Genomic DNA, 14,697 nt, shown 5'->3' on the forward strand with positions numbered 1-14,697 from the left:
ATCAAACTTGCACACAACTTGTATCACCATAAGATCTCGGTTCCTTTCTTGAACTGGCCAGATCCCATTATGGGTTCCAGAGTTATGGCCCCTGAAAGGGCCAAAATCAGCTATTTTGACCTTGTCTGCGCAATAGCAGCTTTATTTATGATTTGATTTTTACCAAACTGGCACACAACTTGTATCACCATAAGATCTTGGTTCCTTTCTTGAACTGGCCAGATCCCATTATGGGTTCCAGAGTTATGGCCCCTGAAAGGGCCAGAATTAGCTATTTTGACCTTGTCTGCACAATAGCAGCTTCATTTATGATTTTATTTTAACCAAACTTGCACACAACTTGTATCACTATAAGATCTTGATTCCTTTCTTGAACTGGCTAGATTCCATTATGGGTTCCAGAGTTATGGCCCCTGAAAGGGCCAGAATTAGCTATTTTGACCTTGTCTGCACAATAGCAGCTTCATTTATGATTTGAATTTAATCAAACTTGCACAAAACTTGTGTTGCCATAAGATCTCAGTTCCTTTGTTGAACCGGCCAGATCCCATAATGGGTTCCAGAGTTATGGCCCCTGAAAGGGCCAAAATTAGCTATTTTGACCTTGTCTGCACAATAGCAACTTCATTTATGATTTGATTTTAACCAAACTTGCACACAACTTGTATCACCACAAGATCTTGGTTCCTTTCTTGAACTGGCCAGATTCCATCATGGGTTCCAGAGTTATGGCCCCTTGAAGGTCCAAAATTGGCTATTTTGGCTTTTGCAGCCATATAGAGACTTCATTTATGGTTTTATGTGATACAAACTTCCAAAATATCTTCAACAACAATAAATCTTGGATTCCATGACAAATCAGATCCAGTCGTAGGTTCCAGTGTTATTTTATATCTGATTACCTCCCCTGATTGTAGTCAAAATGGATTTATATCAGTAAGTACTTATAGGACTTATTTGAAATTTCATTATTGTCATTAGTTGGACTGAGCCAATCAGGGTAGATAACTATGGACTGATTTTATGTCAAATTACCTCCCTTTATTTCAAATTAAAATGGGAATATCTCCGTAACTAATGAAGATACTGATCTGAAATATCATTATGTCTACAGATTTATTTGGCAGATCCTTCTTTAAAATAATGTTCACTTACAATAATTTTCTTTTTAATTACTTCCCTTTTACGTTACTATAAATAGCTTATTTTTAGTAACTTTTTTATTATTGGCCGTAGGGAAAAACCGAGACCACTTTTCTGTGGTACAACATGGATGGTACCTCCAATTTTTAGGTGTATTTTGACATATCTATACCTTATAAAAAAAAATTTTTTCTTTTTGGTTAAATTTCTTTCCTTTGTTGTTCCTGTCCTTTGGACTTAGATATTTTTTCTGAGGACCTTCTTGTCCTCAAGTGCAATGATAACAGGTGAGCGATATAGGGCCATCATGGCCCTCTTGTTTGTTGTAGGTACTCCAGGTGTTTTCTGTTTGTTAAATAGTATCATAACATACACATCTAAGTACATTGTTGATGGCATGTATTATAAACAAGTTACTATTTCAGGCACTTCCCTACTAGCATGACAAACTAACCAACTAACCAATAATGAGTAGTAAACAGACATCCAATAGTCTTGCTACTACAGTATTAGTCATGATGCTTTATTGTTTTTGCCACAGTGACTAGGACACTGTATATTAAGAGATCTTGGATTTTGAGAGTGATGCTTTGTCAATATGATTCCAATGGTCTTGCTATTAGTCATGGTGTTTTATTGTTTTTGCCTCTAGGAAACTGTATAATAACAGATCTTGGATTTTTGAGAATGATATTTTGCTAATACTAGCAGGGTTCCAATGGTCTTGTTATTAACCATACTTTATTGTTTTTACCATGAGGAAAGTGTACCTTAAAAGATGTTAGATTTTTGATAGTTACATGTCTTGCAAAGATGCTTTTGATATGTATCTCTTAATAATTAGGTTTCACTGACCAATAGTCACAATTATGTTTCATTGACTTGACCACCAAACAGTCATACAAGAAAGAAAACCATGTTTATTATCATTGTGTTTGATGTTTATGTTTAATATATTGGAAAATAAATACAAAACATTTGGAAAAAAAATAATGGGAGGATTGGACGGCTATAGGGGAGGTCAGGAGGCCGTTTAAATGTTTGGCGGTTTTGGTCAGTGAAAAACATGAATTGGTCAGGGAAAAGTCAGGGATTTTTATTCACCCAGAGTGCTGGCAACCCTGTGATAGCCTTGATGAAATCTAGGTCAAGTTCGAATATTGGTCATCTGGGGTCAAAAACTAGGTCACTAGGTCAAATCAAAGAAAATACTTGTTTACATTAACAATTTGTGCTCCAATTTTAATGAAAGTTGGTCAGAATGTTTGTTTCCATGACATCACTAGTCAAACATGTTTACACTGTTATGATGTGTTTCTCAGGTGAGCGATCTAGGGCCATCTTGGCCCTCTAGTTGACTTTGCAGTTTTATACACCCATTTTAAAGAAAAATGGATGTATTATGTGATTACACATTTGCCCAGTGCCTTAACCAAACCTGAAAAAACATTGAGGCAGAATTTTTCTTGAAAGAGTGTTGCATACTTTGGCTAAGATACAAACTGAGATTTTATAAAGCAATATTAATTTTGAACATTTTTGAGTTGGCCAACGCTGAAAGCGTTGACGATTCCTTGCTGTTGCCCGAATTCGATCTTATTAAATGGACTGAAGAACACAGTGTAGTGATGTAGTTCCATTGGAATGTCTCAAACATCAAAGTGTTTCCTGCATTGATTAAATTAAATTATGTCAATTTCATTTTATATGACCAGAAAACTGTATGTTTTGTCGAATTTATGAAGTATATTTGTGCTATACCTGAATAAAACTAACAATTTTCTTCCGCGAGACCCTTCCGCGGATGAATCTTGATCACGTGGTGGTGTTCCCAATATCAAGACGTCATTCTGGGCACTTGTCAGTTCTGTAATATCGGCGTGCAAATGATGGTTTTAACTGAAAACGAATTGCATTACTTAGTACATATGTAACGATGCAATAGGAAACAGCTGTTATCATTCTGTGACACTTCCAAAAACGGCAGCTGACGTATAGATTCATCGGCTATCTTTATATATAGACACCAGGTTCTTCCCTTAGTTTCGAATACGCAATTTTTCTGTCACTGTAATCTCTACATAATTATTTTTAAAGACAAAAGTAAGTATACTTTTAATTCAAATCGATTAAAAAAGTTTAATTATGTATGCATCGATTGTATGCCCATTTAATTGGTATTTATTATAACGAAATTGGTCCGGAAAATCTGTTCAGTTGAAAACAACAACAACAAACACATGCTAGTAGAACATGTTGAACATGTAATATTGTCTGTTCCAACTCTACTAAGCAGAGAGTTGGCTATTTCAATCAAAATAATTGCAAAGCTTGCAAAATTACAACTACCCTTGTGAATCGGCAAAAAATCATATCCAAAACTTAGCGTATTTCATACAGCACATATTCGGGTAAGTCAATTTACAGTGTCAGGCGTGTGACGTACTTACTATAGGCTAATATATAAGGAACTTTGAAAATCTTCTTCTCAGAATCCGTAATAGATAGAGCATTTATATTTGGTGTTGCGATATCAGGATTTGACTGTCTGTTGTAATTATTTGAATTATTGCCCTAGGTTCAAAATTGTCCTTGCCCATGTGTGTGACACGTATATAATAGGGAATTGATGCTGCCGATTTTCGTCGCTTATCGATCCCTCTACAGTAACATGCGATATACCAAATGAGATATATTACTATCGAATTAAAAAATGTGTACTTCCGGCACGTGCACAGAGCGTCTGACTATGGATTTTTTGGAAGAATACACTTTTTCGTTGTGCCTAATAAGCGTCCACATAACTTATCCGAACCACAAGATCTTGCACATCAGTACAAATATGGGCAGTGTTGTTTTTATTCCAAAATCTCTGATAGGGAATCGATCCTGCGCAAAGTGACGAAAATCGGGATAGATCCCTCTATGGTAACATGCGATATACCGAATGAGATATTTAATAACGTGCCATCATTAGACAGTTCTTTTCAAATGTTATGGGATGAGTTGAAGTCGGATCGATTCCCAATTGAGGCAGTGCCTTATTTCATATTATGAGCTTATATAAAAGAAACTTTAATATCTTTTGCCCTTTACTTCAGTTCAAATTTTTGTTTTGTCATGCATTCACACCCTTATGTCCTACATGTTTCACAGATACTATACTAGATCATATATATCATTGCATATAAACCTAACTCTGTATTTGTACTTTAGTCTACCTATGTTGTTACACATATGTGAAACCAGTTGGACTTTTTGTCAGAAAACGAAGACATATTTGTCCACATGGCTCTTGGGTGTATATGCGTTAGTGCATTAGTTAGTACGTTATGCGTCAGTCCGGATTTCTTTGTCCGAACAATAACTTTGACAGGCATAGAGCAATCTTGTTTATATTTGGCATGAATGTTTACCTTAATGAGTGTCATGCGCAAACCTCAGCTTCCTATCTCATAGGTCAAGGTCACAGTTGGAGGTCAAAAGTCATTTAATATCTTGTCCAGGCCATAACTTTGACATGCGTAAAGGACTCTTGTTTATATTTGTCATGAATGTTAACCTCCATGATACGGAGTGCCTTGCGCAAACCACAAGTTTCTATCTCAAAGTTCAAGGTCACACTTTGGAGTCAAAGGTCATTTTAGAGCTTGTCCAGGATGTAACTTTGCCATGCATAGAGCAATCTTTTTAGCTCAAAGTAGAACTATTGCACTCGCCCTGGCATCGGGGTCGGCGCACCATTGGTTAAAGTTTTTGATGAAAATCAAATATCTCTGTTACTATCAAAGCTATTGACTTGAAACTTAAATTATTTATTTACTATCAAAGTCTACACCAGGAGAAACAAACACTGATTTGAATTTTGACAGAGTTTTTTATGCCCCTTTTAGCTTAGAATTTTTATGGTTAAAGTTTTTGATAAAGTCAAATATCTGTTACTATCAAAGCTTTTGACTTGAAACTTAAAATAGTTATTTACTATCGAAGTCTACACCAGGAGAAACAATCCCCATAACTCAGATTGAATTTTGACAGAGTTATGCCCCTTTTTAACACAGAATTTTTTACTGGCAAAGCTCTTTTTTTTTTTTTATGCCCCCCTTCAAAGAAGGAGGGGTATATTGTTTTGCAGATGTCGGTCTGTCGGTTGGTCGGTCTGTATGTAGACCAATCTGTTTCCGGATGATAACTCAAGAACGCTTTGGCCTAGAGTCATGAAAATTGATAGGGAGGTTGATCGTCACCAGCAGATGACCCCTATTGATTTTGAGATCTGTATGTCAAAGGTCAAGGTCACAGTGACCCTGATTAGTAAAATGGTTTCCGGATGATAACTCAAAAATGCTTGGGCCTAGGATCATGAAAGTTGATAGGGAGGTTGGTCATCACAAGCTGATGACCCCTATTGATTTTGAGGTCGGTATGTCAAAGGTCAAGGTCACAGTGACCAGGAACAGTAAAATGGTTTCCGGGCAATAACTCAAAAACACTCTGGCCTATTGTCAAGAAAGTTGATAGTGAGGTTGGTCATGACCAGTAGATGACCCCTATTGATTTTGAGGTCATTAGGTCAAAGGTCAAGGTCACATTTGCCAGGAACAATTAAACGGTTTCTGATCTTCTTGTCCAAAACCACGGGGCCTACGGCTTTGATATTTGGTATGTAGCAAAATCTAGTGGTCCTCTACCAAGATTGTTCAGATTATTTCCCTGGGGTCAAATATGGCCCCACCCTAGGGGGCACATGGTTTATATAGACTTATATAGGAAAAAACTTTGAAAAACCTCTTGTCCAAAACCACAGGTCATAGGGCTTTGATATTTTGTATATGACATCATGTAGTGGTCCTCTACTAAGATACTAAGATTGTCCAAATATTTCCCTAGGGTCAAATATGGCCCCGCCCTGGGGGTCACATGGTTTACATAGACTTATATAGGGAAAAACTTTGAAAATCTTCTTGTCCAAACCACAGAGATTAGGGCTTTGATATTTATAATGTAGCATCATCTAGTGGTTCTCTACCAAGTTTGTTCAAATTATCCCTCTAGGGTCAAATATGGCCCCACCCCAGGGGTCACATGGTTCATATAGACTTATATAGGGAAAAACTTTGAATCTTCATATCTATAACCTGCATCATTCAAATTTGGACCACATGAATTGACCTTGATCTTGACCTAGTGACCTACTTTCACATTTCTGTAGCTACAGCCTTCAAATTTGGACCACATGCATAGGTTTGTGTACCGAAACAAACTTTGACCTTGTTATTGACCTAGTGACCTACTTTCACATTTTTCAAGCTAAAGCCTTCAAATTTGGACCACTTGCATAGCTTTGTGTACCGAAATGAACTTTGATCTTGAGATTGACCTAGTGACCTACTTTGACATTTCTGAAGCTACAGGCTTCAAATTTGAACTGCTTGCATATTTTTGTGTTCTGAATTGAAACTTGACATTGATTTTAACCTAGTATCTACTTTCACATTTCTCAAGCTACAGCCTCCAAATTTGAAGTACATGCATAGTTCTGTCTACTAAAATGAACTTTGACCTTGAAATTGATCTAGTGACCTACTTTCACATTTCTCAAGCCACGGCTTTCAAATTTGGACCACATGTGCAGTGTTTTGTACCGAAATGAAGTTTAACCTTGATTTTGATCTTGAGCTTGTCTTAAAATTTGGAACATTAAAAAATGGCTCAGTGGTCGGCTCCAAGATCACTCTGTGATCTCTTGTTAGGTTAATAGGTTAAAGGTCAAGGTCAGATTGGACCAGAACAGTAGAACTTTTGTTTACAATGAGCTTATAATTTCTGTTCCTTGTGCAATTACTGAATGCATCAAGGGGGGCATTTCATGTTCGACGAGCTCTTGTTTTTTTTTTATTTAACATCGCACCGACACATGATAGGTCATATGGCGACTTTCCAGCTCTAATTCTGAGTCAAGCACTGAGAAAAGTCGAGCATGCTGACTTATGGACAGCTCTTGTTTGGGCCAGCAGTTTTTGTGCCCCCCCCCCACCCACCCCCCCACCCCCACCTACCCACATGAGTGGTGGGGGCATATAGATTTGCTCTTGTCCGTCCGTCCTTCCGAGAATGTTTTGTCACGCGTAGCTTCAAAAGTATTTGACGTAGAGTCACAAAACTTTACAGGAATGTTGGTCAGCATGTGTAGTTGTGCACCTGGAGTTTCGCATCCGGATTCATTCAGCCGTGTAGGAGTTATGGCCCCTGACTTAGTAAAAAATTTGTCATTTTAATGTTGTGTCGTGCATAGCTCTAAAAGTATTTGACCTAGGGTCACCAAAGTTTACAGGAATGTTGGTCAGCATGTGCAGTTGTGCACCTGGGTTTTCACATCCGGATTCATTCAGTCTTGTAGGAGTTATGGTCTCTGACTTATTTTGTTTTTTAAGTTTTTTTATCACACAAGACCCGACTTCTTGTCCAGACTTACTAAAAAAAAAAAGTTTGTGAAACATGTATGTTAAAATGTACTTGACCTAGAATCATAAAACATTAGAGGATTGTTTTATAGCCTGTGAAGTGTTCTCTTTAGGATTTTATTCAGCTAGGCCAGTGTTAATTAAGTGAAAAATACACATAAGATTCTTAAAAGTTTGTGTTGCAAACATCTTAAATATTATTTAACCCGAGTCATAAAACCATGTTACAGTGGCAGGGGGGGGTGGGGGGGGGGGGGGGGGGGGCGCCTGTGTCCTATGGACACACATCTAGTTTATTTTCTGGTTTACGGGAGATTTAAAAAAAAAAATTGGTATTTTTATTTGGCATATAGGATGAATTAACATGCCAAGTAGATGACCCTTATAGATTTTGGGGTCATTCGGTTTTTGGTCAAGGTCGCAGGGGCCTGAACATTGAAAATTGTTTCCAGTCAATAACTTAAGAACCACATGACCCAGAATGTTGGAACTTCATAGTATGATTGGACATGCAGAGTAGATAACCCCTATTGATCTTAGGGTCACTTTTCAAAGGTCACAAGGACTAGAACATAGAAAACTGTTTCCGATCAATAACTTGAGAATCTACTGACTCAGAACCTTGAAACTTCAAAGGACTATTGGACATGCCGAGCAGATGATCCCTAATGATTTTGGGGTCAGTCAGTCAAAGGTCAAGGTCACAGGGCCCTGAAACATGAAAACAGTTTCTGATCCATAACTTGAGAACCACTTGACCAGACCCAGAACCTCAAAACTTCATAGGATGTTTGGATATGCAGTGTAGATGACCCCTATTGATTTTAGGATTTGTAGGTCAAAGGTGAAGTGCACAGGGTCTTGAGGCATGAAGACTGTTTCTGATTTATAACTTGAGAACCTTTTGAACCAGAACCTTGACACTTCCTAGGATGATTGGACTTTTTATGCCCCCCTTCGAAGAGGGGTTTATTGTTTTGCAGATGTCGGTCGGTCTGTATGTAGACCAATCCATTTACGGATGATAACTAAAGAACGCTTGGGCTTAGGATCATGAAAGTTGATAGGGAGGTTGGTCATGACCAGCAGATGACCCCTATTGATTTTGAGATCGGTAGGTCATAGGTCAAGGTCACAGTGACCTGGAACAGTTAAACGGTTTCCTGATGATAACTCAAAAACGCTTGGGCCTAGAATCGTGAAAGTTAATAGGGAGGTTGGTCATGATCAGCAGATGACCCCTGTTGATTTTAAGGTCAGTAGGTCAAAGGTTAAGATCACAAAGACCCGGAACAGTTAAATGATTTCAGGATGATAACTCAAGAATGCTTGGGCCTAGGATTATGAAAGTTGATAGGGAAGTTGGTCATAACCAGCTGATGACCCCTATTGATTTTGAGATCAGTTGGTCAAAGGTCAAGGTCACAGTGACCCGGAACAGTTAAACCGTTTCCGGACGGTAACTTGAGAATGCTTGGGCCTAGGATCATGACCAGCAGATGACTTTATTAATTTTGAGGTCAATAGGTCACATTGAACCAGAACAGTAGAACTTTTGTGTAGAGTGACCAAATAATTTCTATCTTTGTACAATTACTAAATGCATCAAAGGGGCATTTCGAGCTCTTGTTGAGTAGTAGTATGAGTAGTCTCCCCTCCCACCCCAACAAAGACCACAGGGACCTGAACATTGAAAGCCATTTCCGTATAGATGACACCTAGATGATCGCTATTGCATTTCAATCGCTTAAGGTGTCCACAGACGGTAGGTTCTAGTTGTACAACAACAATTATCTCAAAGATGTACAATTTTCACATTCAGACAGTATTCCACTCCCATAAAAATCACAGAGATTTACCTAGTGAACATAGTGTATCAGGTACTGAAAAGAATGTAATTATTAATAATAAAAAATGGAAGTAAGTTAAGAATTGAAAAATGTACTCTACAGATTCAAAATCCTAAATTTAAGACAGACATTTTTAATCCCCTGCCACAAGTGGTGGGGGGGTTATAGGAATGGTCTCCGTCTGTCCTTCCATCCTTCCATCTTTCATCCTTCCGTAACATTTTGTGTCCACTCTGTATCTCCTAAACCCCTTGAAGGATTTTCATTAAACTTGGTTCAAATGATCACCTCATCAAGACGATATGCAGATCCCATGAGTCAGCCGTGTTGGTTCAAGGTCAAGGTCACAACTCTAGCTCAAAGGTTCCATTTCGTGTCCACTCTGTATCTCCTAAACCCCTTGAAGGATAATCATGAAACTTGAATCAAATGATCACCTCATCAAGACAATGTGCAGAACCCATGAGTCAGCCATGTCGGCTCAAGGTCAAGGTCACAACTCAAGGTCAAAGGTTTGAGGCTACCGTTTCGTGTCCGCTTTGTATCTCTTAACCCTCTTGAAGGATAATTATGAAACTTGGATTAAATGATCACCTCATCAAGATGATGTGCAGAACCCATGAGTCAGCCATGTCGGCTCAAGGTCAAGGTCACAACTCAAGGTCAAAGGTTTGAGCCTTCCATTTTGTGTCTGCTCTGTATCTCCTAAACCCCTTGGAGGATTTTCATCAAACTTGGTTCAAATGATCACCTCATCAAGACGATGTGCAGAATTGATGAGTCAGCCATGCTGGCTCAAGGTCAATGTCACAACTTAGAGTCAAAGGTTTGAGCCTTCCATTTTGTGTTCATTCTGTATCTCCTAAACCCCTTGAAGGATTTACATTAAACTTTGGTCAAATGATCACCTCATCAAGAACTCATGAGTCAGCCATGTCAACTCAAGGTCAAGGTCAAAACTCAAGGTCAGAGGTTTGAGCTCTGTATCTCCAAAACCCCTTTTAGGGTTTTCATGAAACTTGGGTCAAGTGATTACCTCATCTAGACGATGTGCAGAATTCATGGGTCAGCCATGTCAGTTCAAGGAAAAAGTGCATCATAATATTTCTAAACTCCCGAGTCTATAGTCTTTCTTGGAATAATTCGGATTTACTATGTCCTATGAATCCGACTGCACATGATACAAATCAATTAACTTTTCAATGACATCCTTTTTTCCATTATGCATTGGAAACCATTTTGTTTTCAGATTTGTGTTATTTTTTGGGCAATTATTTCTGGAATTTCATTCACTTGCCTCATTATCAACTAATAATTTACCCATTTGTTGTTTGTCAACGTGGGTGGTACGTAAGGCAAAACTTACGAAATAGAACATGTCCTAATCTGTAAGTCAAGACTTAAGATTTACGAAATCAAGTAATAGCATCGTAGACATGATAATATTTGGCTGTACATCTTACATTTAATTATACCCCCACCAAACATGTTTGGGGGGGTGCTATATAGGAGTCAGTTTTGTAGTGCCCAGTCGCGTCGCAAAATCTATTATCTCAGTTATTACTAAATGGATTTAATTCAAACTTAAAACAGATGTTCCACCTTATCACCCGCATTATGTGACACAAGGTGCATAACTCTGACACCAATTTTTCATGAATTATGTCCCCTTTTACTTAGAATTTAAGGTTAATTTTGATGTATTTTCAGTATAACTCATTTATTATTATTAAATTGATTTGATTCAAAGTTAAAATAGGTGTTCCACCTCATCACCCACATCATGTGACACAAGGTGCATATCTCTGACACCAATTTTATATGAATTATGCCCCCTTTTACTTAGAAGTTAAGGCCAATTTTTTAAATTTCCTATGGCTGCCATTCTTCTGTGACAAGACCGTATTGTGGGGGTATAAGTCACTCCTGTGACAGTTCTAGTTGGTGTTGTACCACTAAATCCTACCATCTGTTGAGGCCTTTAGCCAACCTTCAGGGTCACTGGCTCCTGCCCCCTATTGACTTGTGCTTTTCTACAAAAGCATCTTCTAGTTTACTTAGTCTTGCATTGTCATCAAATAACATATGACCATGCAGTGACAGGTAGTTGGGGCACCAGTGTTCTAAGGGCACACATCTAGATAGCAGGAGTGGAATGAATTTTCTTTTTTATTACAGATTCGCTCATTTGATCAGTGTAGATTTCTTTGATGACTTGTTTACAGTATTCAACAAACTCATATCTGAACAGGTAAGGATTTCCTTTTAGTTGTCCATCACTTCACCTCCTACTTTTTAGCTCACCTGTCACATAGTGACAGGATGAGCTTTTGTGATCGCCCGTCGTCCGTCCATCCACAATTTCCTTGTGAACACGATAGAGACCACATTTTGTATTTGATTTTAATCAAACTTGCACACAACTTGTATTGGCATAATATCTCGGTTCCTTTCGAAAACTAGCCAGATCCCATCATGGGTTCCAGAGTTATGGCCCCTTAATTTTGGCTTTTGCAGCCATATAGAGACTTCATTAAAATTTTATGGTTTAATTTGATACAAACTTGAAAAATATCTTCAACAACAATAAATCTTGGATTCCATGATGAATCTGTCAGATCCAATTATAGGTTCCGGAGTAACAGCCCCTGATTGACCCTTAAAAGAGCCAAAATTTGGTAATTTTTACCTTGTGAACACGATAGTAGAAGTGACATTTTATATTTGATTTTATCCCCACTTACACACAACTTAAGTCACAATAAGATCTCTGTTCCTTTCGAAAACCGGCTAGATTCCATCATGGGTTCTAGAGTTACTGCCCCTGAAAGGGGCAAAATTTTCTATTTTGGCCTTTTTAGCCATATAGAGATTTCATTTATGCTTTGATTTGATACAAACTTACATAGAATGGATCGAAACTGGGTCATGTCGGGTCAAAAACTAGGTCATAAGGTCAAATTGAAGGGAAAGCTTGTTAACAACCTAGAGGTCCCATTTATGACCCTATCTTCATGAAACTTGGTCAGAATGTTTATCTTGATGATTTCTAGGACAAGTTTGAAATTGGGTCATATGGGGTCAGAAACTAGGACGACGGGACAAATCAAAGGAAAAGCTTGTTAACACTCTTCAGGCCACATTTATGACCCTATCTTCATGAAACTTGGTCAGAATGTTTATCTTGATGGTTCCTAGGCCAAGTTTGAAACTGGGTCATATGGGGTCAAAAACTAGGTCACTAAGGAAGAGCGTGTTAACATTCTTGTTCATTTGATGTGCATGAAACTTAGAATGTTTGTCTGCATGAAATATCATATGAATTTTTATCCGGGTCATGTGGGGTCAAAAACTAGGTCACCAGGTTAAATCAAAGAATAAGCTTGTTTACACCCTAGGGAGGCATATAGTTTTTGAACCGTCTGTCGGTCTGTCCGCAATTTTCGTGTCCGGTCCATATCTTTGTCACCGATGGATGGATTTTCAAATAACTTGGCATTAATGTGTACCACAGTAAGATGATGTGTCGCGCGCAAGGCCCAGGTCCGTAGCTCAAAGGTCAAGGTCACACTTAGACATTAAAGGATAATGCATTGATGGGCGTGTCCGGTCCATATCTTTGTCATCGATGGATGGATTTTCAAATAACTTGGCATGAATGTGTACCACAGTAAGACGATGTGTCGCGCGCAAGACCCAGGTCCGTAGCTCAAAGGTCAAGGTCACACTTAGACCTTAAAGGATAGTGCATTGATGGGCGTGTCCGGTCCATATCTTTGTCATCCATGGATGGATTTTCAAATAACTTGGCATGAATGTGTACCACAGTAAGACGACGTGTCGCACGCAAGACCCAGGTCAGTAGCTCAAAGGTCAAGGTCACAGACGTTAAAGGTCATTTTTCATGATAGTGCATTGATAGGCGTGTCCGGTCCATATCTTTGTCATTCATGCATGGATTTTAAAATAACTACGCATGAATGTGTGACACAGTAAGACGACGTGTCGCGCGCAAGACCCAGTTCCGTAGGTCAAAGGTCCTAAACTCTAACATCGGCCATAACTATATATTCATTCAAAGTGCCATCGGGGGCATGTGTCATCCTATGGAGACAGCTCTTGTTTATTCTATCTTCATACATTTTGGCCAGAATGTTATCATGAAGTCTTGGACATGTTCTAATCTGGGTCAAGTTGGATAAAAAACTAGGTCACTAGGTCAAATCAAAGAAAATGCTTATTTACACTCAAGATGCCACGTTTTTAGCTCACCTGTCACATAGTGACAAGGTGAGCTTTTGTGATCACCCTTCGTCCGTCGTCCGTCGTCAGTGCGTCCTTCAACAATTTCTTGTCTGCACGATAGTGGTTTCATTTACAATTTTATTTTAACCAAACTTGCACACAACTTTTATCACCATAAGATCACGGTTCCTTTCTTGAACTGGCCAGATCCCATTATGGGTTCCAGAGTTATGGCCCCTGAAAGGGCCAAAATTAGCTATTTTGACCTTGTCTGCACAATAGCAGCTTTATTTATGATTTGATTTTTACCAAACTGGCACACAACTTGTATCACCATAAGATCTCGGGTCCTTTCTTGAACTGGCCTGATTCCATTATGGGTTCCAGAGTTAGGGCCCCTGAAAAGGCCAGAATTGGCTATTTTAACCTTGTCTGCACAATAGCAGCTTCATTTATGATTTGATTTTAACCAAACTTGCACACAACTTGTATCACCATAAGATCTTGGTTCCTTTCTTGAACTGGCGATTCCATTATGGGTTCCAGAGTGATGGCCCCTGAAAGGGCCAGAATTAGCTATTTTGACCTTGTCTGCACAATAGCAGCTTCATTTATGATTTGAATTTAATAAACTTGCACAAAACTTGTGTCACCGTAAGATCTCGGTTCCTTTCTTGGGACAATCAGGGTAGATAACTATGAACTGATTTAATGTCAAATTACCTCCCTTTATTTCAAATTAAAATGGGTATATCTCCATAACTAATGAAGATACTGATCTGAAATTTCATTTATGTCAACAGATTTATTTGGCAGATCCTTCTTTTGTTCACTTACAATATTTTTTTTTTTTAATTACTTCCCTTTTACGTTACTATAAATAGCTTATTTTTAGTAACTTTTTTATTATTGGCCATAGGGAAAAACTGAGATCACTTTTCTGTGTTACAACATAGGTGGTACCTCCAATTTTTAGGTGTATTTTGACATACCTA

At 38.4% G+C, this 14,697-nt stretch overlaps 1 protein-coding gene across 1 annotated transcript in view; it reads left to right on the forward strand.

The window, feature by feature from the left end:
- The window catches only part of LOC123547002 (nucleolar complex protein 3 homolog), a 323,445-nt gene that overhangs the window by 197,763 nt on the left and 110,985 nt on the right, over positions 1 to 14,697 (forward strand). Inside the window, exon 14 of the mRNA XM_053551318.1 lies at positions 11,636 to 11,708. Coding sequence (XP_053407293.1) covers positions 11,636 to 11,708 — 73 coding nt within the window. The remainder of the gene's footprint in view (positions 1 to 11,635; positions 11,709 to 14,697) is intronic.

Source organism: Mercenaria mercenaria, chromosome 9 (genome assembly GCF_021730395.1).
Source record: "Mercenaria mercenaria strain notata chromosome 9, MADL_Memer_1, whole genome shotgun sequence".
Taxonomy (NCBI): Eukaryota; Metazoa; Mollusca; class Bivalvia; order Venerida; family Veneridae; genus Mercenaria; species Mercenaria mercenaria.